Source organism: Enhydra lutris, unplaced genomic scaffold (assembly GCF_002288905.1).
Source record: "Enhydra lutris kenyoni isolate GAN:26980312 unplaced genomic scaffold, ASM228890v2 scaffoldscaffold47, whole genome shotgun sequence".
Classification (NCBI taxonomy): Eukaryota; Metazoa; Chordata; class Mammalia; order Carnivora; family Mustelidae; genus Enhydra; species Enhydra lutris.
This window is the reverse complement of record NW_019154131.1, coordinates 14,364,666-14,391,637: the sequence shown is the minus strand read 5'-3', so window position 1 is coordinate 14,391,637 and position 26,972 is coordinate 14,364,666. Positions and strand designations below refer to the sequence as shown.

At 46.8% G+C, this 26,972-nt stretch overlaps 1 protein-coding gene across 1 annotated transcript in view; it reads right to left on the bottom strand.

Annotated features, from left to right (window-relative positions):
• The window catches only part of LOC111156598 (alkaline ceramidase 2), a 31,104-nt gene extending 10,200 nt beyond the window's left edge, over window positions 1-20,904 (bottom strand). Inside the window, exons 1-4 of the mRNA XM_022517587.1 lie at window positions 20,669-20,904; window positions 12,289-12,403; window positions 11,429-11,570; window positions 2,792-2,929 (exon numbers count right to left, since the gene is read on the bottom strand). Coding sequence (XP_022373295.1) covers window positions 2,792-2,929; window positions 11,429-11,570; window positions 12,289-12,403; window positions 20,669-20,776 — 503 coding nt within the window. The 5' untranslated portion in view covers window positions 20,777-20,904. The remainder of the gene's footprint in view (window positions 1-2,791; window positions 2,930-11,428; window positions 11,571-12,288; window positions 12,404-20,668) is intronic.
• Between the last annotated feature and the right edge of the window lie 6,068 nt (window positions 20,905-26,972).

Below are 26,972 nucleotides of genomic sequence, written 5' to 3'. Positions count from 1 at the left end.
GAACGCTGCGGCTGTCGGTGAGATCTTCCAGGGCCAAGTGTAGAGAGGAAAGCCAAAGCAGAAGTCACCTTGAAGGACCCCCACGTGCATCGTGTGTAACGAACAAGGAGCTCATGTCAGAGACTGAAGAGAAGCGGCTGCAGTGAGTGGAGTCCCCAACAGGTGTGGCTTCCTGGCAGGCATGGGGAAGAGCACGTCAAGCATGAGGGGCGTGAACTGTGCAAAGAGCTGAGCGAAGAGCTCGTAAGATACAGGAGGGCTGAGGAACCACCACTGGGCATACAACCCAGGGGGCATGGGTGCCGAAGTGAGGCAGGAGCTAGATGGCAGTGGGCTGGAGAAGAAAAGAGAGCTGAGGGATAAAGGCAACTTTTTTTTTTTTTAAGATTTTATTTATTTATTTGACAGAAAGACAGGGAGAGAGGCAACACAAGCGGGGGGAGTGGGAGAGGGGGAAGGAGGCTTCCCTCGGAGCAGGGAGCCCAATGTGGGGCTCGACCCCAGGACGCTGGGATCATGACCTGAGCCAAAGGCAGACGCTTAACGACTGGGCCACTCAGGCGCCCCTAAAGGCAACTTTTAAAGACGTTGGGCTGTGGCACCTGGCTGGCTCAGTGGGTAGAGCATGTGACTCTTGATCTCAGGGTCTTGAGTTCAAGCCCCTTGTTGGGTGTAAAAATCACTGATAGATATAATACACACTTCTAAGACGCTGGGCTGTGACAGACAAGAGAGAAAGAGTGGTGGTTTAAGACAGACCTGGACTGGGCACAGGTGAGAGCTAGGGAAGACAGGAGATGCTCCAATGGGAAGGACTGTTTAAGGAGGGGTGAGGACCCAGGAGGCCATTTACAGGAATAAAGTATGTATAGGAGAATGGACGGAATGATCCAGAGGCTGACAGACCTAGCAGGAAGGAAGGGCACTTCCTAATGAGCTACAGTGATGGCTAGCTTTTCAGAGGCTAAGATTTTTAAGTATGAAACAGATGATTTCCTTTGTAATCATGTACAAAGATTAGAGTATTAAAGGAAAATGTGGGTAGCTGGGTAGCTCAGTTGAAGCATCTTTGGCTCAAGTCATGATCCCAGGCTCCTGGGATCAAGTCCTACGTCAGGCTCCCTACTCAGAGGTGGGGAGCCTGCTTCTCCCTCTGTCCCTCCCCTTGCTCGTGTGCACGCGCACGCTCTCTCTCTCTCAAATAAATAAGTAAAATCTTAATAAAGAAAATGTTTCCCTGCTTAAAAGCAACACTCATGAAGCAGAATTTATTCAAACCGTAATCTGCCCCTAACCACTGTCTTCCCTCATTTGTCCTTATTTAAGTACCCTGAATTAAAAATATTTTCCCTTTCCTTAAGCTGCTGGTGTAAAATTAACAAAATTTTAGGCCAAAACATAGCATCAAGAGTTAAAATGAACTAGATTGCAATGAATTCTCAAGAAAGAGAACTAAGTCCTCAACATTCTATCCAATTCGGGCCTAATATCAGCCAGCACCCCCGGACGATTACAAATCCATTTCAGATTTCTTTATTGGCAATTTGTGTGTTTTCCAAAGAGCTTCAAAATCCTGTTAGTGTTCTGAAACCAGTCTTTCCATTTTCCACTCCTTCAAGGCTACTGGGGAAAGCCAACAGACAAGACTGGACAGCACCCTTTCTCTGCCAGACACTATTTTAAATTCTTCAGTCACCTTTGACCCTGCCTGGTATGGCCAGCATTCAAAGCAGCCGCCAGAGGCAAAGCAGTGGGAAGAACCACATGTCTCCTCTCAAAACAGAGACTGAGAGAAAGCTGTTGCCACATCGCACAGAGCAACTCTCACACAAAGGAAGACAGATACAAGGAGAAAGTCATGAATTAAAATGCACTTCTCAAGATGGGCACAAAGAAAAAGCAGCATATTCTGAGTACCACCATAAGGGCAGTGATTTGATGCATTTTGGGGTTAGAGGAGAGGTCATGTACACACAAGGCTAAATTGTTTCTGGATATCAACCTGAACTTGAGCATACAACTTCCCAAAGGAAAATCCTTACGCAAATAGCGAAGGCTTTACTGGAGAGGCTGTAACTAAGACACTAAGTGTCAGAGAGACTAGCGCCGTCCACGGTATTGTGCCTGGAGTCCTTGGTGCCTTATATATAGACATTTCTTTGTGTGTGTGAATGCAACAGCCTCATTAGGACTTTTCTCCCTGGTCATCTCCTCTGAATAAATCTATTCTTTGTACAGAATTAAGTCTTGCAGGCTCGCCTAGGCACCCGCCACGTCCTTGAGATGTTCCTGCTCAGCGAGCTAGTGCACTGCACCTACGAACCAGCTGCTTGCCTCTTTCTGGAGGTGCGATCATTAACATTTTGAGCTAAACCATCCAATGTGCTCCCAACCCGACAGTCAGGAACTAACTCTACATGAAGAGTTAAACGCCTCTTCCACACTTGAGGGCAATAAAAAAACAAAACCCAAAACCAAAGCCATAAGCAAACAAAAAACAGAAGCCAGGCGCCTGGGTGGTGCGGTCGGTTAAGCATCTGACTCTCAGTTTCAGCTCAGGTCATGATCTCCGGGTCATGAGATCGAGCCCCGCGTCGGGCTCTGAGCTCAGCAGGGAGTCTGCTTGGGATTCTCCCTCCCCCTCTTTCCTTGCCCCTGTTTGTGCGCTCTCTCTCTCGCAAATAAATAAATCTAAAACAAACAAACAAAAAAATCCCAAAAAACAAAGAAGCTGTTGTGTTCCCAACCCAGGGACAGTCAGGGGCTAGGGGAGAAGAACAAAGGCACCCACCTCCTTAGCTCTGCAACGAGCAGCACGGTACAAGGAACCCCGAGAGTCATCAGAGAGATGTTGTTGATGGCGGGTTTGACGAACGCCAGGCATGTCGTCACCGCAGAAAGGACGCAGACCACTGCCTTGAACCTGCCCCTGAATCAATGAAAGTAAACCAAACAGTTAGCCAAGGAGCTCTGGTGGGTCTGCTGAACGCTGGCCGAGCGCAGGACCCGCAGGCAGGAGAGTGAGCTGAGAAGTGAGTTGTGCCCTGAGTGCCAGGAGTCTCAAACCCATTCCCACTCACGGACTCAGGAATTCCACCTCTAGCAGTTCATCCTTAGGAAATAACCACAAATTTGACAGCCATTTAGCCAGAACAATGGTAAAATGAGAATCCATCTAAGTCCCCGAGGGTCAGACATGGATAACTGTTTTCTTAGTGTTCCTTGTTTTTCTATATGTTTTTCAGAAGTTGTACAGCAGGTTCTAGCAAAGGCTTTCTGTAAAGGGTGAGAGCGGGAACGGTTTGGGTTTTGCAGGTCCTAGGACCTCCACAGCTCCCCAAGTCTGCCCCTGTGGACGGGCGGGAAGGGAATGGGCGTGGCTGTGCGCCAATAAAACTTTTTTTTTTTTAAAGATTTTATTTATTTACTTGACAGACAGAGATCTCAAGTAGGTGGAGAGGCAGGCAGAGAGAGAGAGGAGGAAGCGGGCTTCCCGCTGAGCAGAGAGCCCGATGCGGGGCTCGATCCCAGGACCCTGGGACCATGACCTGAGCCAAAGGCAGAGGCTTTAACCCACTGAGCCGCCCAGGCGCCCCTGTGCGCCAATAAAACTTGATTTGCAAAAGCAGGCAGTGGACCCTTCTGGCTTGCAGGACCCAGCCTGCCAGTTTCCGTTCCACAAGGTGAACCTGGAGGAGCTTTATAAGGAAAACAGGGACCATTTACCAACCACAATGTTCCCTAGTTTAAAAGAAAAAATCTGCACGCCTAGGTGGCTCAGTGCATTAAGCAGGCAACTCTTGATTCCTGCTCAGGTCATGATCTCTGGGTCGGGAGAATGAGCCCCTGAGCCCCCAGTGGGGCTCCATGCTCAGCAGGGGGTCTACTGGTTCTTCTCCCTCCTCCTCTGTTCCTCCCCCTCCTCCTCTGTCCTTCCCCTCACTCTTGGACATGTACGCATGTTGTGCATGCTCTCTCCTCCTCTCTCTCTCAAATAAATAAAGTATTACAAAAAAAGGAAGCAAGAAAATACCATCCCCACACCCTTCAGTGGATGTACTTTCAGTAGAAAGAGCCAGAAGTGGCGACGTGATCCTGGACATGCTCCTTCTTCTCTCCCTGGGACTCCATTTCCTTATCTATAAAATGAAAAGGCTGTACTAGATGATCCCCAAGGTCTCATCCATGACTGAAATTTAGGAGCACATGATTTTCCTGAAGTTTCTTTTATTCCTCATTAGCACAGTTTACTTTGGCAATTTACTTTGGCCACAAGCCCTGGAACAGGTCACAGTTGGGAAACTCATTTGAATGAAATTCCATTATAAAGAAATCAAAGTACACTGAAACCTCCAAAATACAAATTTATCTCTTAAAGAGGAAAACCATTTATCATCAAGGTGCAGGAAATCATTGATCAAGCTGCCAGCTTTCTGACCGGAATGAACAAGAATTGTACCCCTGAACTTCAACCAGAGAAAAAATACGAATGCAGGAAAGAGTCCAGGCAGCAAATCCTCAGGAGAATCGTGTTTTCCTCCTGGCCTTGGCTGGCATCCTAAGTTACTGGAGGAAAGGCTATCTGCTCCAGCCGGAGGATGACAGCCCGCAGCTCCCCTCCCACCCCACACCCCGCCCCCTCCCCCATCATTGCAAATGGCCCTTGGAGACCCACAATAACTCTTTCACTGGGTTTTTCAGGTTCTATAATCTATACTGAGCTTTTCAGCCTTTTTAGACTGGATAAACAGGAAAAAAAAAAAAAAAAGAACAAAACAAAAACCACTTGTAGGGGCGCCTGGGTGGCTAAGTGGGTTAAAGCCTCTGCCTTTGGCTCAGGTCATGATCTCAGGGTCCTGGGATTGAGCCCCACATCGGGCTCTCTGCTCCGCGAGGAGCCTGCTTCCCCCACTCTCTCTCTGCCTGCCTCTCTGCCTACTTGTGATCTCTCTGTCAAATAAATAAATTAAAAAAAAAAAAGCTTGTAAGTTGCATTAATTCTTTAGATCAACGGTTCAAGAGTTAGTGAAGGCAACAGTGATGTAAGCACAGATTTTCCAGCTAACAGATGTGGGTTCGCTTGCTGCTTTCATCACTTAGTAGCTGTGGTACCTCTTGGCAAGTTCTGAAACCCTCCAAACCTTGTGTTTCCCATATGAAAATGAAGACCCGCTACCCCATGGTGTTTCTAGAAACATTAAAGCCCTCAACATAGTGCCTGGTACATGGCATGTGCTAATAAAATCCACTATTAACTGTTACCATTCCCAGTGTTTGAGAGTAAATGCTATTTTAAATAGTGTTATTGTGAATAATAGCTCCTCTCAGGGAAAACCTGACGGGGCTGGTGTAGCAATCCCCAAAGGCTCTGGAGGGTATTACCAAACAGTTCAAAGGCAGCAAGCTTGACCCAATTTGCTTTAAGGAGAACAGAGCCAGACACCGCCCACATCGGTCCAGAGGTTGCAGAGGAATGCACTTCACAAAGGCGGCCACGCAGACAACACTGCAACCGGCAGAAGTCCACACAAGCCACAGAGACAGCCCACCTGACCCGAGTCACCTGAGGTCCTGGGGACAAGAGAGCTGGCCATACAAAGGAGCGTGGCGTTCTGACAGAATGCTGTCATGTCGGTGACACCTGGCAACCCCTGGTCTCTGGTCGGGCTCTCCACCTTCCAGCCCATTATGGGCTCGAAGTGGAACACCAGGTCAGGGTACCCCGATCACCCCGGCTTCCTCGATTTCCCCAAATCAAAACAGCCAACACCATCAACATAACATAACAAAGCTGCTGCTGGTGCTTCCAGGAGCCACCCTTTAGAGCAGAGGTTTGCAACCCTGTCAGACCCTGTGCTCCTTTTCTGCAGCAAATACCTGGTAATGCCCCCTTTACTCTTCCAAAGTGAAACGGATTTCACGGATGATAAAACCTCCATCATGGCAACCACCAAAACCTGTTCACAAACTTCCCAGATGTCCCTCAAGGAATGGAACTGTCCCTGGTTAAGATCCACGGCTTTACGGTGCCTTTAGGGTGGCTCAGTTGGTAGAGCAACTGCTCAGGTCATGATCCTAGCGTGCCAGGATAGAGTCCCACATTGGGCTCCCAGCTCAGCAGGGAGTCTGCTTCTCCCTCTCACCTTCCCCTTCTCCTTCTCTCTCTCTCTCTCTCTCAAATAAATAAATGAATAAAATCTTTAAAAAAAAAATCCCATGGCTTTAAACTAACTTTTAGGACTAAAATGTAATCTATGTAGAACAACCCCTGCCCATGACAGTTACAGGATTACAGCATCTGGTCCTGGCAGGTCCCTCCATGTCCTTTTCTAAGGAAGGAACTGATAAGGCCCAGAGAGTCCAAGGCCCAGGTCCCCAGTCATCCAGCTAAATGAGCCACATGGCCAGACCCCAGCCTGGTAATTCGGGACTCAAAAACTGGATGGGGTTATAAAGTGAGGGCAAAATCGTAAAAATCACAGCAGGATAAATCTATAAGAAATGGAAACAATTCACCCATCATAGTTCTTTTTTCAAGGGAGTTTTTTTTTTCCTCACAACAAAAATGTCTAAACATTACTAATAATCATCAACAGCTGAATGTATGACGATTCTTAGGACATTCTAGGCAAGATAGAAGAATTTTTTTTTAACTGACCAATTACTCCTATTTATATGGTAAACTTTAATAATTGCCCTGCTGTTCTAGACATTTTTCAAAACACTTATCCATATTAGCCACTCCTAATAACCGCTAGCCCTTACGGAGTCCTTACTCTGGACAAGATACTATACACCTTCTAGGATCTCCCCCTAGATTTCCAGCTCCATAAGGTACTCTTAATATCTGCAGTTTACAGATAAGCACAATGAGGTACCAGCTTTTAAAAAAAGGTGGGGGGGGGTGCCTGGGTGGCTCAGTGGGTTGAGCTTCTGCCTTCAGCTCAGGTCATTATCTCAGGGTCCTGGGATCAAGCCCCGCATCGGACTCTCTGCTCAGTGGGGAGCCTGCTTCTCCGCCACCCCCACCCCCCCCCGCCTGCTTGTGATCTCTGTCAAACAAATAAATAAAATCTTAAAAAAAATTTAAAAATTAAAAAAAAACAAAAATCTATTACCCAAAGCCATGTCTGTCGGATACACTCAGCCATCACGCTCTGCTGCCCCTTCTCCAGGAATCTCACATGGGAACTACTTTTAATGTGTTTTTAGAAATATTCCAGCAGGGGCGCCTGGATGGCTCAGTGGGTTAAAGCCTCTGCCCTCGGCTCAGGTCATGATCCCAGGGTCCTGGGATTGAGCCCCACATCGGGTTCTCTGATCAGCAGGGAGTCGGCTTCCCTTGCTCTCTCTCTGCCTGCCTCTCTGCCTACTTGTGATCTCTGTCTGTCAAATAAATAAATAAAATCTTAAAAACAAATAAATAAATAAAATCTTTAAAAAAAAAAAAAAGAAAGAAAGAAAAAAATATTCCAGCAAAGTGTAGGTCACAAAAAGAGACATTAACTGGTAAACTTGGACAGCTAAGCCACACGACCCCTGGTCTACAGAAACCCTTGTTTTGACATAAGTGTTTGGTCTGGCTGCCACTTGGACTCAGAGCTGTCCCCCTGTCATGGGCAGTGAGGCCCACAAAAAGGGGTTTGGTCGTCTTGCTCCCCCTGTCACTGGCAAGTTAAAGGTGGACCAATAGAGCTGAAATCCTTATGTATCGTGTGCTGCTTTCCTGTAACACACGCCTTTTCTTCATCTGCATCTACAGTTCCCATTTTTTCCTTCAACGTGTGTGTATATGTCAGAAATGCCAGGCAGGGGGCACCTGGGTGGCTCAGTGGGTTAAGCCTCTGCCTTTGGCTCAGGTCATGATCTCAGGGTTCTGGGATCAAGTCCCGCATCGGGCTCTCTGCTCAGCGGGGAGCCTGCTTCCTCCTCTCTCTCTCTCTGCCTGCCTCTCTGCCTACTTGTGATCTCTGTCTGCCAAATAAATAAATAAAATCTTTAAAAAAAAAAAAAGAAAGAAAGAAAGAAATGCCAGGCAGAAATCTCCATGCGCTACTGGCAGTACTGGAAGCGAACTCTGAGCACCCACCATGTTTCTAGTGCTCCAGGGTGCCCAGCAAGAGCCTCTCATGAGAGGATTATTTAATTTGACAAATGAGGAAACAGAAAGCGAAAGAGGCAGGACAAGTCACATCGTTTGTAAGCAGGGAAGCTAGGATTCAAAGCCAGGGAGTCACCAAAGCCAGGGACATTGACCTCTGTGGTGCTCAGGGCTCCAAAGGACTCTTCCCAAGCTGAAGACAGTGGGGTCACGTCTTCCCAGACAAATGATGCCAGCCATAGAAGGGTCCCAAGCAGTCACCTCTCTGTCCCATGGTTTGGTTTCATTATTAAAGTTGGTAAGCTTTGGGGGCGCCTGGGTGGCTCAGTGGGTTAAAGCCTCTGCCTTCGGCTCAGGTCATGATCCCAGGGTTCTGGGATCGAGCCCCACATCGGGCTCTCTGCTCAGCAGGGAGCCTGCTTCCTCCTCTCTCTCTGCCTGCCTCTCTGCCTACTTGCAATCTCTGTCAAATAAATAAATTAAAAAAAAATCTAAAAAAAAAATAAAAATAAAGTTGGTAAGCTTTGAAATTACATCCATTATCCCATTTTCTTTTCTCTGGCTCGTAACATTCCCTCGCTCCTCACTTCAAGAAATGAAAAAGACAGGGGCTGCCTGGGTGGCTCAGTTGGTGGTTAAGCATCCTACTCTTGATCTCAGCTCAGGTCTGGAAATCAGGGTCCTGAGTTCAAGCCCTGTGTTGTGCTCCCTGTTGGGTGTGGAGCCTACTTAAAAAAAGTAAGAAGAAGAAGAAGAAGAAAAATGAAAAAGAAAAAAGTTCTGTACTACGAACACACTAAAAACAGTCACGTGGAATTTCAAGTGGCATCCCCAGAGTGCCACGAACAAAACCATTCTCCAGTCTGTGGCTTCCCACTCAGCTCCCAGGACTTGAAAGATCAGATCTAAGAGCAAAGAGGTTCCTCAACTCTCTGCCTATCACCCACCAGGCTAAGGGCAGGGATGGAGGAAACTGGTGGCCACCTTCCAGCATGACAGGAAAAGCCAAGGTAAATGATGTTCCTCCACCAGAGCCCAAGAGCCCCTGCCTGTGAAGTCCCCTCATGACGCTACTTGGCACTGCCTGCCTCTGCCCTCACCCTGCCCCCCTTCTCCACCTCACCAGGCTTCCTAAGCACCCCCACTCATTCTCCTGAAGCCAGACAAGAAAGCACAAGATAAGGAACTGTAGACCACCCAAGCCAACCTGCCACACACTGAGCCTCCTCCCTCCACTGAGGAGAAGGCCACAGCCAAGGGAGACCATGTTTCTCCTGAGACCAGGAACGCCCTTCTTGTCCCCTCTTGTCAACAGCTGGCTTGCTCACTCTAGTTTTTTGGATAAGTAATCTTGAGGATTCTTTATCTGCTCCATGATACTCAAAGAAAATACTATGTAATTCAAATCCTGCTCTGTACAATGAACACCATACAGCTACTTCACCTGAAGTATGTTTTCTCCCTACCTTGTTGAAAAGCACATTTTTAGTATTAAAAAGTAACATGTGCTTTTTGTTTAAAAAAAACAAAACAAAACTGCACAATAGTAGATTAAAGGCAAAAGTGGAAGATCTCTCCCCGACTCCCTCCCCGATTCCTAAGAATAGCCAATGTTAGTGGTTGTTTATCCTCCTCCTCTAGGCATTTCTTTTCTTTCTTTCTTTTTTTTTTTTTTGAAGATTTTATTTATTATTTATTTGACAGAGAGAAACACAGCAAGAGAGGGAACACAAGCTGGGGGAATAGGAGAGGGAGAAGCAGGCTTCCTACCAAGCAGGGAGCCCGAGACAGGACCTGATCCCAGGACCCTGGGATCCTGACCTGAGCTGAAGGCAGACGCTTAACCGACTGAGCCACCCAGGTGCCCTATACTAGGCATTTCTGTGCACACACACAGTCATAAACTCGAAAAAAAATTAGCTAATTTGTTCTAAAATTATTATATATATCCCCCACACAGTTCTACCATGTGCTTTTTGCAGCCAGCATGTTTTATAGGCACTTCCCGACCTCCATCCACAGAGAACAGCCTTTGGCTTTAATAGCTCCAAAATTCCTCTTCCTCTTCACAGCACCAGGAAAACTGTAGGGAGTTCTTTTTTTCTCCTAGTATAGCTCTTCCCCGGGTACACACAGCTTGCTTAACTGAATCCATGTTTAGACTATTTATCCATACACATATGGGTCCATATAAAACATAGTGTCCTACAAAGAAATATATGTGGGTCATATGTTCTAGAAGCATTTCTCATCTTTATGAGGTTGACTCTCTCTGGTTCCTTCAGATATTGACAAACCTCATACAGCTCCTCAGAAAGGCTTTCCCTCACCAAACTCCAAATGAGCACCCTATGTCACGTCTACCCCGTCCAGCTTCATTTTTTAACTGTAGCACTTATCCTAACATTGCATTGTTTCTTTGTTCATTGATTTATAGGCTTCCCAACTTCAGTATGAGCTCACCAAAGGTAGAGACTTCACTGTTTTATTTACTGCTATATCCCAGTGCCTAGAAAAAAATGCATATTAAGTGTTTAAAAAAATATTTACTGGATAAATAACCATTTAAGCCTCACAACAGACACTGAAACGCATCCCTTCCTGAAATTCTGGATTTCCAGGTTGGAGGGGTGAGTGTGTGTGTGTGTGTGTGTGCGTGTGCGTGTGTGTTTAGATCTTAGCAGAAGTAAAACCAATACCATTTGACAACCACGGGATCTACAGCTTCAAGAACCAATTCCTTACTGGAATTCTTCTAGAAACTTATCAAGTTAAAGAACTGGACTGGAGGGGCGCCTGGGTGGCTCAGTGGGTTAAGCCTCTGCCTTCGGCTCAGGTCATGATCTCAGGGTCCTGGGATCGAGTCCCGCATCGGACTCTCTGCTCAGCGGGGAGCCTGCTTCCTCCTCTATCTCTCTCTCTGCCTGCCTCTCTGCCTACTTGTGATCTCTCTCTGTGAAATAAATAAAAAATAAAAATCTTTAAAAAAAAAAAAAAAGAACTGGACTGGACTCAAGGAAATGTTCTAGCAGAAAATCAAAGGTCTTTGAACTACCACTCAGTAACTTCTCCCCCATTGAAAATCTTTCCATTTTTGTTCATATCCTATGAGGGAGACATTTGACTTTTTATCCCTAATATCCCATCAATTCTTCACCAAGCATATTAAAATTCCCTCTTTCATCAGTTTACGGTCTGACAGAATAAAGAGTGGACATTAAACAAGTATCTGATAAGCTCATCACAGGTGAGGCTCCGTTGCCTGCTGTTTTCCTGACACTGGGTACTGCACTCAGCAGTAAATACAAAACTGTAGCACAAGCTTACCTGTCGTTCCGAAAGACCTTTGGTAGATACCTTCTGGGGAACCACATGGCCAGAGCACACATCAGAACCCAAAGGATTGCAAGTTCATCGAGCATCTGACCCAAGAAACTTAGGGTTGCGTGGAAGTAGACGGATCCAATTCCTAGAATCAATGACAACCAGTAAAAAAAGGTCACCACAGAAGAAGAGACTCACAAATTCAACACAGGCCAGCCATTCAACCAACCACTGTCACAATCGCCAGATCACACTCTCACTGAAAGAAGCAGCTGAAGGAAGAAACACACACCCCCTAGGCATGCAGACTTGAAGCCTAGAAAGAGGATTTCAAGCAGGGCCCCAAGGTCAGCACATCAGAACTCGAATAATGCCACAGTTAAACACTGTCCTCCTCCTTGGAGGCTTCAGGGGAAGAGGCAGTCAATAAAAGTCAACATTCTCTCACTGTTAAGAATTCCCAATCTGCCTGTGGAAGGAAATGGAAATTATACAAACATTTCCCAGAACAATGAAAGATCAAACATAGAGAATTTTCTTTTTTTGTTTTGATCCATTAGACTAAAGTCTCATCAGAGTTCAATCTTTGTGTGTGTGTGATTTTCTTCCGAAGTCCTCAGAAAATGGCGCTGGCACAGCACCAACAGGGTTACAGAAGTAAGCCATGAAGTGATCATTAGAGTCACCCCGGTATGCAGCCCGTGTTCAAAAGCGTCCTCCTTCGGGCGTCAAAGCAAAATAAAAGTTCACGGAGACGTCAGGGTGACTCTGGTTTACAAAAACATAATGTTCAACTAGGACAGGAAGTGTGCAGAATTCCATTTCCTCCCTTTCGGCCCCTGCTCCAACACGAATCCACTTACCCACTACAACTAAGAGCGTCCATATTAGGTAGATGCCACTGTTGAAGCATGTTGCGTACTGGCGAAATAAGCACATGCAGATGGGCGGTAAAACGAAAAATAAGACGTTGCTGATCTGGGGGAGGGAGAGGGGGATGTAAAATGAAAAGATGAATATTAAGTAAAAGGGCAAAGAAACAAAGCAGCGTGTTCCAGATATGACCCTTCTTCCAAACTGTGATGGATGTGGCCACACATCTTGCTCAAGCTGTTACATCTTTTATTTATGTATATATGTATGTATGTATTTTTTATATTTTAACTGCAAATACGGGGAAATTTAAGCCTTCTTTAATGGCCATTTGGGGGCTTCTTCCTGTCTCTTCGCAGCATTTTTACACCTACTCCCATGATCGAGCTACGAAGGCTGCCCAGCCCCCTGTCTAGATTCCAAGAATCTTCTTTTTCTGCACAAGACTACCTATAAAGCCTTTTGCTCTACTTGAACATATGTTTTTAAAAGTAAGGCCTACACTAAGTAACAGTAAAAAATAAAGTTTAATATGGAAGCAAGGACTAGACATTCCAGCTCCCCAAAATTTCTGCTAGCAAGGCCAGCTTTTTTCCTCACAAGGCAGGATGCTTCCTAGTTTCCTGTGCCTGCCCTTGTCAGTTTCTTCCCCTAATCAAACCTACTTTTAGGTAAAGATCAAACTTTCAGATTTTAGTGTGGATTTAAGCCTATTATCTTGGTGGAGGGTGGCATTTGGCTTTTCAAAAAATAAACTTATCTTCTCTAATATATTCAAATTGTCATTTCAACACTTAATCACTATTTAAATATCATTAATGAGGTATTTTCCATTCCATTCCATTTATTTTCACATAAAGCTTTGAAGTCCAGGGTGAACTTCACACTTACAGCCCGTCTCTATGTGGACCAGCCAAACTCCATGTGCTCAACATCTGCAAATGCCCAGGGATGACCGTACAGGTCAGCATAACTCTGGAACCTCAGCTCTAGGGTTTTTTTAATGTATTCTTTTGTCTTCTTGTTTCTAGGAGGTCACAACCAACTCCTGTTTTTTCCCCCTCCCAATTTTTTTTAAATCGAGGCAAAATTCACATCACATAAAATTAACCATTTTAAAGTGTACAATTCTATGTCATTATATGCCCTCAGAATATGCAACCATCACCTCCGTCTAGCTCTAAAATCTTTCATCACCCCAAAGAGAAATCCTACACCCATTAAGCAGGTACTTTCCACTCCCTCCCTACCCCCCAGCCCAGCCCCTGGAAACTGTTGATCTGCTTTCTGTGTCTATGAGTGTACCTTATTCTGGGTATTTCATGAGAGCGGAGTCACACAGTCTATGACCTTTGTGTCTGGTTTCTTTCACTTAGTACAACGTGTCTACGGTTCATCCACATTGTGGTGCGTTCAGTACTTCCTGCTTTTTCATGGCCAAATAATATTCCTTCATCCGAAGACCACATTGTTTATCTGTTCCCTCATTAATGGATTGTTGCGAACGGGGCTGCTATGAACATTCACGTACTTGTTTTCTTCTGGGTACATGCCCAAGCTGGCATTGCTGGATCCCATGGTAACTCCATGTTTAACTTACTGAGGAACCGCCAAGCTGTTTCCCACCATGGCTGGACCATGTTACCTTTCCACCAGCCCTGTACAAGGGTTCTCATAGCTCTACCACTCTGCCAACGTGTGTTATTTTCCGGTTGTTTTTGTTCTTAATGAAGGCCATCCTCCAAGGTACAAAGTGGTGGGGACATTCGGCTTTTGAAGTTTCCTTTCTAACTGTGACTCCTAAATGACAGGAGGCAGAGGAAGCGTGCAGAATGGGAAAACCACAACTAAGTCGAACTGAGCAACACCGCTGGGGAAGGGTAGGAGGATTCCACAAAAAAAAAGACTAGAAAAAAACTTTCACAGGTAGGAGGCTGGGGCAGATGAAGTCCAGAAAATCAAGGGCCTGGGCTCTTTCCAAAGACCAGTCCAGTCCCCGCTGCTGAACAACACAGAGGGAGCCCCACGAGAACCGTGAGGGTGGGTCTCTGAGTTGAACTAAAGGAGCCTGGGTAGAAAAGCTTTACCAGACGTAGGAAAATGTGCATGTGCACAACTAAACCAAACACATCAGCAACACCAGACCCCTGAGGCAGACCAGTAAAGACTGGGACAGTCAGTGACCTAGGCAGGCAGGCCTCTTTCAACATCTGGGAGCAGGAAAGGTTATAAGGGACACCACTTTTAGAAAGGCAGGGAAGAGAGGAGGGAATTCAGTCAGTGGCAAGTGGAGAACCAGATCCTGTGTCGGGGCGGGATGGATGCAGGATGGGGGTTAAGATTGAAGCCTGAAATCCCCAGTGGGGCTACCCCATTGTACAGAAAAGGGTACCTTCCTTCTAGTTCATCTGCTGAGGGGGATCTTTTCCTCCTTCTCACTGGAAAGGCCCATAAGCTACTTGCAGCCCAGGGTGAGGGTTTGGATAAATGGTGTCAGATGTCCCAGCCAGGGTGCAGTCTCCAAGCTTAGAAACAGGGCCACTCTCAGTCACTAAGCAGCAGGTAAGGAGGAACTGGGCCGAGGGTCCGCATACATTGTCAGCAGTAAGCTGTTGTTTGACTATCCCAGCCTTTGACTTTCCAAGGAGTCCTTTAAAGAACGAGAGTTCTTCAGGAGTAAAAATGAGAGTGTTTCAAGACCATCCTTCGTTTTACAAGGGGCAATGCATGAGCATCCAGAAGGGCTCTGCAGGCTGGCCCATCACCCACAGAGCAGGGGCGGGCCCTAAGCTGTTTTCCACGGCCCAGAGCTGATTTTCCCCTCCAAAGGCCCCCTTCCCTCCAGCTACACTCTGACCTCCTTGGCTGAACTCTTCGCTGGTTCTCTAAAAATTCTGACTCATCCCTGCATTGTGCACCTGTGATATGATTTAAATGCGGCTCTCCTTTCCAGGAGCAGAGAGGGAATGAAAGGGGGAGAAGGAGAAAATGGAATTATTATACCAGAGATAACTCAAAAACTGATCTTTCTCCTTTTAGACATAAACGTGTTCTCCTGTTCCGTTCTGTAATTTTGTTTCAAGTCTCCTTGCCATCCTGCTCCAGGGGGTTCCCCGTTGCCCTCGGGTTCACAGTCTTCAAGTCCCTTTCCTTGCATTTATGTGAATGCATACATATCGCGTATTAGAACATCATCGCTCTACTACTCCTCTTCTTCAACAACAGGCCGACCACAGGCTGCGCCAAACTCCTCCTCTTAGTTCAGAGAGACTGACCTCACTTGCTGTACGTGCCACATGTGGGGGCGTTATCTAGTCCTTCCCCAGGGGAAGGAGCCCCAGGGACCAGCCTCTCCTACAATGTCAGCGGTGGGGGTGGGGGCAGGACACATTTTGCTTTTTACCTCGTCTTCATTGCCTCAAACCCTTGCAATCTCCCTTGCTCCAGCCAAGTACAGCATCCGCTAAGCTGTCCCCCCGCGCCGGCTTTGTCAACGCGTGTTCTTCACTTGTTTTTGCCTTTTCAAGTTTGTATGTAAATTCTGGGTAACATATGGGGCAATGCTGGCTTCTGTGTTAAACACGTTTAAATGTATTTACACACTTTTCACAAAGATATGAAGTCATTCATTACACCTGCAGGAAAGTCATGGGACCTCAAACATTTTTTTAAATGCACGTATTAAGGAGTTCAACTTAGAAGCACCATTTGGACATCTCCCCGATGACACAGAAATCACCTTATTGCCTCTTCATAGCCCTTCTCCCAATGATGGCCCACCTCCACCATGCCTTTTAAAGCCCTCTGTCTATGAAAAGGGAAAGACCAAATCAGAGGGACACTCTCTCCCCGAGACAAAAAGAGGAAGGAACTCCAAAAGAAATACAGAAAAGCAAACAAGTCCTGGTTAAAACACACATTCAGCGGCTCCATTTCGTCTGAGAAATGAAACTTCCCCTCACAATTGTGTGGGTTACTGAAGTTGAATAGTTCAGCCAAGGGGTATTTTTTAAAGCCTGTTGTTGCTTTGGAGAACTAATTAGCTTAATGTCGGCAGAGCAGATTGTTTTAATTAAAAGGAAACCGCAATTTAAAAATGTATTAATTATTTCCTTAGAAAGTTCCTCATTCCACGAATTCCTCCGTAACATCGCCCCAAAATAATCTCAAGAACAGGCAGCAATCTCCTCCCAACGCATGGGAGTGTGCGCTTTCCCAGGCGCACAGTAAATGCTGACAAAGCAACAGGCTGTGAGATTTTCTGAACAGAAGGTTCAGAAACAGCTAAGGGGTATTCCCCAGCTGAGTAGAAGGTCTGGGCCTCTTAACTGCATGCAGATGTCTAATCCTCCATTCCATCGCTGCCCTCATGCCTTTGGGATGACCAGCTGTCCTGGCCTGCCTGGGACTGAGGAGGGTCCCCCAGGGCACGGGCAAGGCCTGGACAAACGAGGACACGTTGGCCACCCCACTCAGAAGACTTCTTGCAAAATTCCTCCACAGTACCCGAACCCCATGTGGAATACCAATAATACCTTTGCCAACCTGTGTACCTCTCAGGGTTTGACCATCACCACCCAAAAGATTGTTTGCAGGTGTGATCTCTGTGACACGCACACAGCAGCTGCCCAGTAAACAGACAGATCTAGCCATGAACAGAGACAGAATATATAGGTCATTCTGCCCTATGGGGACATGGGCCTTAGCATATCAGGAGAACTACCTTCCTTATCTTGATGGGTAGCAGAGCTCATTGGGAAAGGCAACAGATGATGGACTGGTTTTATGCAGATAATTTGCTTCGAGACTTTCTTCAGCACCAGTGGATTTCCTCCTGAGCCCCTGAGTCACTGCCCAGCAAGACAGTCCCCAAAAGTAAAGCCCTGTGGTTAAAAAGCAGACCCTACTTTTCTCTAAAGCAGTGCGTTCTAGAGTCCTTCTCTTTGGTATGACTAGAGCCTGGAAACTTAAAACATAAAAAGGAACCCACATCCATAAAACTTGTGGATGGAAGAAACAGTACAAAATGTGCAGAAACAAATGGCTATGGAAGAACATGACACGTTCTTGGAAGGGAAATGTAGGATTGGCTGAAGCAAAGGATGATGACAAGTCTTGAGGCAACAGAGATTTGCAGGGCCCCAAAGCAAAAGGCTTTGTCCACCCAAACCCTGTCAGTGCGAGTATACTATAAATCAGGGTACTCTCTCTGGTGGGCCATTTAACAACGATTATCAGTCTCTGAGTAAACTCTCTCCTTGATCTAGCAATTCCCTCCAGAATTCCCTCCAGAGGATTCGTACTTGTATAAGTCCATCCAGAAGCAGATATAAAGATATTCATTGCATCACTGCTCCAAAACCAAATCGAAAGCATAAAACAGAAACCGCCCTACATGTCCATCAATAAGAGATTGAGTGGTTAAATAAATCACGGTCAGTCCATTCAATGGAACACCGATTAGACACTGTAAAGAGGAAGGTAACTTTGAGCCAAATCTAGGACCATCTCTAAGATCTATTAAGTAAGACATCGAAAGGAGTCTGTGTAGTATGATCTCAACCGGGTTGAATGAAAACTTAGATATTGGGTGTACACATTTAACATATGTATTTTAAATACTCACACAAATGCGTGTGTTTTGTACAATGCCTGAGAAAAGGTATGAAAAGATAATACAAAAAAGTAGATTTTTCACTTTATAACTTGCATACTCTGATTTTTTTTTTTACCCTGATCGTGCTACTATTTGTGAAAATTAGTAAGTGCAAACCTCACTGAAGTTGCCTGGGGATGCTCCCTGGGGAGGCTGGAAGGAGAAGCCCACACCACTCAATGTGAATGACAGACCGGTGACAGAAGATTCCCCAAGGAACTTATTGCAGGTCCCAACAGGGAAAGATATACATTGTATCTCCCAAGAGAAATCCACTACCCCTGACCCTCAGCCAATGAGAAACAATCACCCTGAACTCTTTGCTTTTCTCCAGCTCAAAACAACCCCTCCCAACTTCCTCCTTCTCCATAAGATAACATTCCGCTCCTTTGTTTATTGGTCTTGCCTATGCTTTTGCTATAGCTTGCTTGTCCTGAATGGCAATTTTCTCTTCCTCCAAAATAAACCCATGTTTGCTGGTAAAGTAAATTTTATTTTTAAGGTGAACATTTTAAACAACTGGAACAAATAACTACACAGACTTTTTCATACCCAACATCATGAGTTCTATCCTGTAGATCCAATGGTCCCAATGCAGGAGTTTTCAGTTAAAAAATGACTGAATTATAAACAGCTGTGCTGTGCAAAATAAAGAAGTCAAAAGGAGCTACGTGACATTTCCATCCTCAGGAGAAGTATCTTTGAAGAGTCAAATGAACTAAGGTCTAACTCTAATTCTGCCATTTTCTTGACCTTGGCAAATTGCATCATCTCTCTAGACCCTGGTTTCTTCCTTTTATCAAGTGGACCTAATGACGAGTGCCCACCACCCGGGGTGATTGTGCACTACACAGCAAAGCTTCAACACCCAGCAAACAATTAATGGTAGCCAGAAGTGACGTAAGTTGTAGTACTGATGTGCTACCCCAAGACCCATTAAGAAGGTTCTAGATCCTTCTCCCAGTCATCCCCTGATTTTTATTTTCGGTTCCCGAAACTTCCTCAAAATTAGTAATGAGTAATGATTATTCTAAAATGGATAATTAGACCTGCTGCCTTCCAATGAGGATTTAATAAGCTATTTATTGCCAAGTAACTATGTTCAGTCTTCCTCAATACAAGAGAAAGAGAAGCACGCGTTTGTCCTGTGATAAGCTTCAGAAGATAAGTAGGGCAAGGAAACTGAGAGAAGGAAACAGTTTTGCTAAGCTCTTTTGGACCCAGACTCAACAAAGTCAGGAGACCAAACACTTCTCTGAGATTTAAAGCTCTCTAATGGGCTAAAGCAAATTTTGTGGTTTAGGAGTATTGCAAAGAACAAGGCCTGTCAGGAGGACCAGCCAGGCTAATCACCCACAGACACTGAAGAGCACCGGGTACTCAGAGTACCCAGCCAGCTCCAGTACTGTGTGCCCCTGTCTACCCCTGAGGGTACGCTCTGAAGGAAGGGGTTCAACAGGTGACCTGTGGCCACCTCCACTAGTCTTTCACAGGATCGATGGACAGGAGAGGGTAGGTTTTCTTGAAAAACTAACCTGGTCATAATTAAGAAGCAGGAGTGTTTGTGAGAGAGGAAGGAGGGAGAGTGCAGACTTCTGGACTGTGCCAGAAACATGAGGATGACTGCTCCCTTCTCTAGAGTTCAGTTTCATCATCAATGAATGAAAAGGCTCTGACCAGCTCATCAGAGATCCCTCCAGACTGACTCATGCCAAGTACATTCTCTCCAGAAAATCCAAGGAGAAAACCCTAACAAACAACCTCAAATTCACAGGGACTTGTAAACCAGGAGCTCCTGGTTTTTGTGTGTATTTGGGCAGCCGCAGAAATGACCATGCAGAGTCTTCCATTTGGTCTGAGAATCCTGAACCACCTCACAGGGAAAAGAAAAGGCATTTCCTTCCAGCATCAAGCTTTCCCTCCCATAAATACTAACAGCAACACCCACTACTGCGGTGGGGAAGTTTCAGCCTGCCCGTAGTGGGACCAAGGCAAGTCCACGAAACACGCACACAGTCACTCCCAAACTTCCCTCTCACTCCCCAGGCTTAATCGCTGGAGAGGGCACAGACCTGGGGGAGCTGACTTGGGTGCTGGAGTGAGCCTGTAAACTAAAGGTAAAGACATGGGAACAAGTAACAACGTGATTCTGGCCCAAAGTAATTCGACCTATTATTGGTGTGTTAGCGGGGCGGGGCCAATCAGCGCGGTGGCAGTGGGCCCTGCCCCTGAAACCTGCCCGGGACCTCCCCCCCCCCCCACCCACTCCTAGAGCAGGTATTCAGGGAGAAACCGCACAATGCGACCCAAGTGCGTCACGCCTCAGAGATCCTAGCGGAGGAAGGGAATTGTCCCGGCGGGTTCACCAGTCCCTGAGTCACCCACCTAGGTGAGGGGCTGGCGCGGACCGCTGGCTTCGGGACAGGTGCCGGTCAAACAAGACAATAGAGCCATCAGAAGGAAATGACAAGGGGTGAATAAGCCCAGATGTCGGGATAGGGACAGAAGAGGACAGACAGATGGAGAGCTGGAATGAGCGCAGAGAAGGGGGCGCACGGATCGACCCTGGCCCTGGAGAGAGCATACCCCAAATACACGCAGGGACCCATGTCCAGGTTCCCGGCGCAGCCACGATTAGGGATGGTCCCCTCCCTCCAGTCCGCCTGCCATCCCCGCTCCCGCTCCCGCTCCCGCTCCCGCTCCCGCTCCCGCACCGTGTTGTAGAACTCGGCGATGGCAGGCACGATCGTGTAGTTGTCCTCGCACCAATCCACCTCCGAGCTGCCGGCCCGCAGCTGGTCCCACCAGTGCGGGATGCTCATGGCCGCTGTGGGGCATTGGAGCAACTGCTCCCGTAGCCGAAAAGAGCCCAGTGCTGCTGCTGGAAGCCGACTACTGCGGCCTCGGTTTTATACACAACGAGTCAGCCGCCGGATGTGGCGCCTCCCCAGCCGGCCCCCTAGTGCTCAGCTCCGCCTGTTGGACGTGACTCACTCGTGGACCCCTCCCCCAGCTCCGCCCCCTGGAGGGGAAGGCGAGGGTACGAGCAGGCCACGCCCACCCTGGGGGCGGGATGCGTGTGGGAGGAGAGGCAGTCCGGAAGCGCGGACAGAGGTCCGGGCAAGTTCAGATACCCGTGCTATATGGCAGGTGGCAGGAGCCCTGACGGTCGGCCCCGTGCCTGCCCATGCCTGCCCACGCCCACCTCCCCGGCTCAGACACACAGGCGCCACCACTCCCCGCCACCCACTGAAGGATCCAGGCCCCGGTGGACTCTCAAGGAGTTTGGCACTGATCTGGCTATGCCCTGCGTGGGACGCCGGTGCTCACACTCAAGAAAGAAAAGCCCTCAGTCCCTCTGAAGTCAGTGAGGGTTTGCTGAGCAGGACCCAGTGCCATGGGCTAGAGCAGGAAGACCTTACAGGGTGGAGTGGCCGGCTCGATGACCTTCCCCACCGTAGCCTCTCCCACCCACTGTTCAGTAGAGCATTTCTGCGATTTCCAGGATGCTCTTGGTCCCCCGGACTCCAGCCTTAGGGCTTTAATCTGGTCTTCAATTAAACACAGGGTGAAACTTTAGCCATGGCAACTCTCGGAGGACACGGTGTGGCAGGTATGACCTCTCCAGGACATCCAAAGTGCAAGAGATGATGGCATATGTATAGCATTGATGATACACCAGGCACTGTTTGAGGAACTTCCATGTGTCCCTTACTTAACGTTCTCAGGGGGATCCTGCGAAGTGGGCTCTAGTGACAATGACATTCCAGCCAGTAAGGCAGAGCTAGAAATCAAACTCATCAGGATGATCTCAGACTGGCTGGTAACTACATTGCTGCTGTAGTCTCTAAAGCCGCCTCTGAGCTCCCCAGGGACTGCCCTCTCTCCGCCAGACAGTCCAGGCAAACCCTGGCTGGCCTCCAGTGTCCATCAGCAAATGCCCACACAGGCATTTGCAGGCTTCCCCAGATCTCCAGAAACTATAAGCCCCAACTCCTCCGTTGGTCTCCAGAAAAACCCAGCTTTCTTCCCCAGGGGGCAAATCACACTCCTTCATTCCTCTGTCCCAACTCTGTTCTCCTCCTAGACGGCCGGTTCCACCGTGCTGGAACCCAGGTTCACGGGTACCTTCTCCTAAGGTTGGAATGACTCAGGCCTGCAGGACACCAGGTATGAGCTGGGGGTTGGGAGGAATATTCCTCACGGCCACAGAGGACATTTAATCAGCTCATTTCCCCATGCCTCACAGCACTCCCAGTGGTCCAACACCAGTTTTCCACATTGTACTCCTTCCAGCACTTAAGTGGAAATCTATCTGTTGCCTGGGTGGCTCAGTAGGTTAAGCCTCTGCCTTCGGCTCAGGTCATGATCTCAGGGTTCTGGGATCAAGCCTTGCATCGGGCTCCCTCCTCAGCAATGAGTCTGCTTCTCCCTCTCCCTCTGCCTATGTTATCTCTCTCAAATAAATAAATATCCACAAGGTAGAAACCCTCTTCCTGTGGACATGCCAACACAAATCCGCCTCTCCGGATCTCATTCTCTCCCCAGTGCACATCAGAGCTTTTCAGAGGCTGAATGGTGTCATTATCTCTGGCGGCTTATGGAATCTGTGCTTGCGTATTTTTTGGTATTAAAAGTCTCTTTAAATGTTGACTATGACGCCCAATTGCCTCAATTGGTTAAGCATCTGCCTTCAGCTCAGGTCATGATCTCAGAGTCCTGGTATCAAGCCCCATATCGGGCTCCCTGCTCATTGGGAGCTCTGATTCTCCTTCTGCCCCTCCCCACCTCTCTCTCTCTCTCTCTCTCTCTCTCTCTCTCGCTTTGTCCCAAATAAATAAAATCTTTTAAAAAATTAAAATTAAAACAAATAAATGTTGAATATGAGGGGTGCCTGGGTGGCTCAGTCCATTAAGCATCCAACCCCTGGTTTGGGCTCAGGTCATGACTCAGGGTGGTGAGATCAAGCCCTACGGGGGGCTCAGTGCAGGATAGGGAACCTGCTTAAGATTTCTCTCCCTCGCCCTCTGCCCCTCCCCCCCCAAGAACACGTGCACTCTCTCTCTTTCAAAAATATTTTTGAATATGATAAATACTGATTGATATTACTACATGAAAGAATTTTAGGATCCTCAATCTTCAGTATAAAAGGAGTCCTCAGATCAAAAAGGTTGAGAACTGCTATTAGAAAAAAAGATATACCCAGTTAAACTCTTCGTAAGGTTTTTAATCTTTTTGAACTTTTAAATATTTATTGAATGAGAGCTTTTAGACTTAGACATATTTCTATCGCTCTTGTGTGTACATAAAAAGGGAACACAACAAACTTATTAAAGACTTCTAATTTCTTCACACTCTGAATCTCTATTCTTTTACTTAGTCATTTTTCAACTGAGTCATTGCTGTCCTCGTATTGTTAATTACCAGGCACTGGTGATGCAGCATTTCTTAACTACACTTCACTCCTGAATGCTTCCAAACCTAGGGTACATATTGTGATGCTAGCACATTCTTGATCTTACCTGGAGGTTGCAAGGAAAAGTGTTCAGACACTAGGCATCATGTTTCCTTTCCAGACAATCCTTAGGTGATCTGTTGACAGAAACATGGAGATTACAGCTGCCAAGTCATCCCATCAGGATTAACCACAGAGTTTGTGCGTGTTCAGGCAATGACAACACGTCTTGACCCCCACTTGGCCAACCGTGATTATAAGATGCCATTCACCGTAAGATGTATCTGGATTTCAGGATGTTACAATGCAAAACACTGTGACTTTTTAGCACCACTCAAATGTAGAATTCACTGGATATAAATCTTTCTTCTGCAGGTCCTGCTAGAGACTGATGAGTTTTCCTCCTACTTAGGAATTCTTACTGGCAATGACCATCCTAGTTTAAGATCAAAACCAACCACCTGGATTCTAATTACAATTGCACAGAGAGACAGTGCTAAGCCTGAGGCTACTGGCGAAAAACATCAGGGACACAAGGGACGTTTCTCCAAAGACACCAGTGTTGCTCTTCTTGGGAGTGTGTTAAAGTTTTTAGATGTTGTCATCGACTCTCCCCATTGTTGCCACTTTTTCAATGAATGTCATCTAGTAATTTAACATTAGGGCCTATCATTGGGTCATTAATTTTGAAATTGATTTATATTAACAATAGGCCTTCACAACTACCTTTAATAGTTGAATACAAAACTCTGAAATCAGGTGTAAGCAGAGAGCTTGGGGAGAGCGGGTTGGGGGATGTGACCGCAGACAACAGGGCACTCCTGATTTTTCTGACAATGACTTTCTTGTGTGGCTTTGGATCTAAATATGAGTCCATGATACAGATCCTTGAGGAGGGAAGTCAGGATGCCAGCATCTTCTCTTTTTACAGAGTTTTTAACTATGTTTATTTGGTCTAAGTAAATATCTGATAATAAATATCCAGTTCAACTCGTTCTACAAGTGGAAAATATCAAGTCACAAAGTCTTCCTTGGAAAAAATTGCAGGCACCTGTGCCAATGAAGTACGAAGTGCATGATCAAGGGTGAAATTTTCTGCGTTTTCCTGTCTGGCCAGAGTTTCTCATCATGGTCTTGCTTGAGGCTCATTGTTCAGGCCCGTGTCTCTCAAACGGCCATCCCCAGCCCAAGAGCCTCAGCATCATCTAGAAACTTCTTAGAAATGCAAAATTTTAGGTCCATACCCCAGACCTATTGACTCACAAACTCTGGAAGTGGATTCCAGCAATCTGAGGCTTAACAAACCCTCCAGGAGATTCCAACCCACACTCAAAGTGCAGAACCACTATTTGAGCCAATGTGCGCCAGGGCAAAACTCCACTGTGGACAGTAAGCTTTGGTTGCCTGAAAAAAATCAGTCAAATCCAAGCCAAGATTGCCACCACCAGTGAAAGGAAGGAGAGGACCAAAGCCCAAGAGAGACCGTCCTCTCTTTCCCCTGGTTAAGCATGAGGAAACCAAGGGGTAGAGTCTGCTTGCCCTCTTCAGTCAGGAGGGAAACAAGGAAATAAAGCAAGGGGTTTTTTTGGTTTTTGTTTTTGTTTTTGTTTTTGTTTTTGTTTTAATCTAAGACAGAGTCTCCAGGCTCAGAATTGTGCAGAAAACAGGGACTCCCCAGGACCACACACTACTGTGGCCATGTCAGGAACGTGGTCATATTTGCTGTAGTTCACGGACAGACGGTCAGAGGCTACTTCCTGCCCTTGGCCCTGGGCCCCTCTCCTTTCTCTAATCTATACTGGAAAACCACAAACAATTTGTTAGGACTGGGTATATATATAGCACAAGTCAGTCAATTCTGATTGGAAGGCTGAGGCTTTGGCCTATGCCCACAGTGCATGGAATTTGTTAACGTGGGTTTTGACGGCGCTTCTCAACAGAGAAGTTGTTACTCTGTGAGAATTAGCTTGCAAGGGGACAAGGGTCCCCTTTTTGAGCACCTTTTGAGCAATTTTGAGCACCTGCTTTGTGCAAGGCCCCATATTAAATATTCTTCTTGGCCTCCTGCAGCTGAGTCTAGTAGAGGCCCACAAACCATCAGAGTACCACAAGATAACTGCTAAAATGGAGATGTGCGGATTAAATGGGGAAGTAAGGGGTGGGGGGCTGGAGTCTGCACTGAGAGCCAATGTAGGCCCAGCAGAGGAGACCGCCTCAGAACGGAGGTGTACAAGATGAAGAGGATTTTACCAGGAACAGCAGTGCAGAAAGGGAATTCTAGGGAAGGAACAGCATGTGCAAAAGGATGAAAGTCTGAGGAAGCATAATAATTCGGGAAACTTCAAATACTGTGTTTCAGCTGGAAAAGCGACAGACAGGGAAGTCAAGCTACAAGACTAATAGGTGATCTGAGGAGTACACAGATACCAGAAACAGCTGGTGAGGTCTTTCCACAATCCAGCTGAGGGATGAGAGGACCCTGGCTAAAGCATGCTTTCATTCATTTACACGTAATTATGGAGTTCTTGTTATGTGCTTTAACACTTTTCTAGGGGCCAAGGCTAAAGTGGAGAGCGAAACAGATGCTGCCTCTGCCCTCATGGAGCTTGAAGTCTGGAAAGTGAGACACTGAATATTGCATAAATCATTACAAGTGTGCTGCGAAGAAGTGCAGGTACCACGAGAGCAGACTGCAGTGGCTCTGACCTTGGCTGATGGTGTCAGGGAAGGCTTTCCCGGAGCAGGTGGTATTTACACTAGGAGAAGGGAAGTTTAAGGCAAGGGGAAAGGGAATTGAAAGAAGGGATGCAATCCAGATATTAAAAAAAGGAGTTGTGATAGATTGTGCTATTGATTCCGGATACTTGAACACACTTTCCTAACCCACTGTCATGGGACTTGGGACTTGACCTTGTCATTTGCTGTGACAAGAATGCGGGTGGAATGGCTGTGTTCCCTGGTTGCCAGAGGCTTTGAAATCCATCCCTAGTTCTGCCTTTCCTCGGTGGCCTGTGCCATATGCCTGATCTGGGTTGCTTCTTCAACCTTGGGTCCTGGAACGAAGAAGACACGTGGAGCAGAGCAGAACCGTGTCACCCCAGCTTGGAATGTCAGCCAACAAATAAAACAGTCTGGTCGCTGAGATTTTGGGGAACTGTTTTTCACTCCGGCATAACCTAATGAAGGCTGACAAATACAGGGGAATTAATAGTTTAATTAGAGATAGGACATGAAAGAGGGGGGAAACAGAAGACCACTTCAAATAGTCTAGCCTGAACGCTCAGAAGATGGCCAGGTTACAAATCCAAAAGGGAGGCTAGGAGGAAAAATTGTGATTGAGGCTTGACTTGTTGAGTTAAAGGCGCACGCAGGCTGAACCTCTGTGGAAGGTCTCTTCTCTCAGCAACTGAAAAGTCAAGTTGAAAGACCAAGGGCAGTGCAGGATTAGACAAAAAGATGAGCGAACACGATGAGCAAAGAGAGCCCTGAGAGCCCTTCGGGTAAATGCGCTCACGGGACGGGACAGGACCAAGGAAAGGGGCGCTGGGTGGCAGGCATGACGC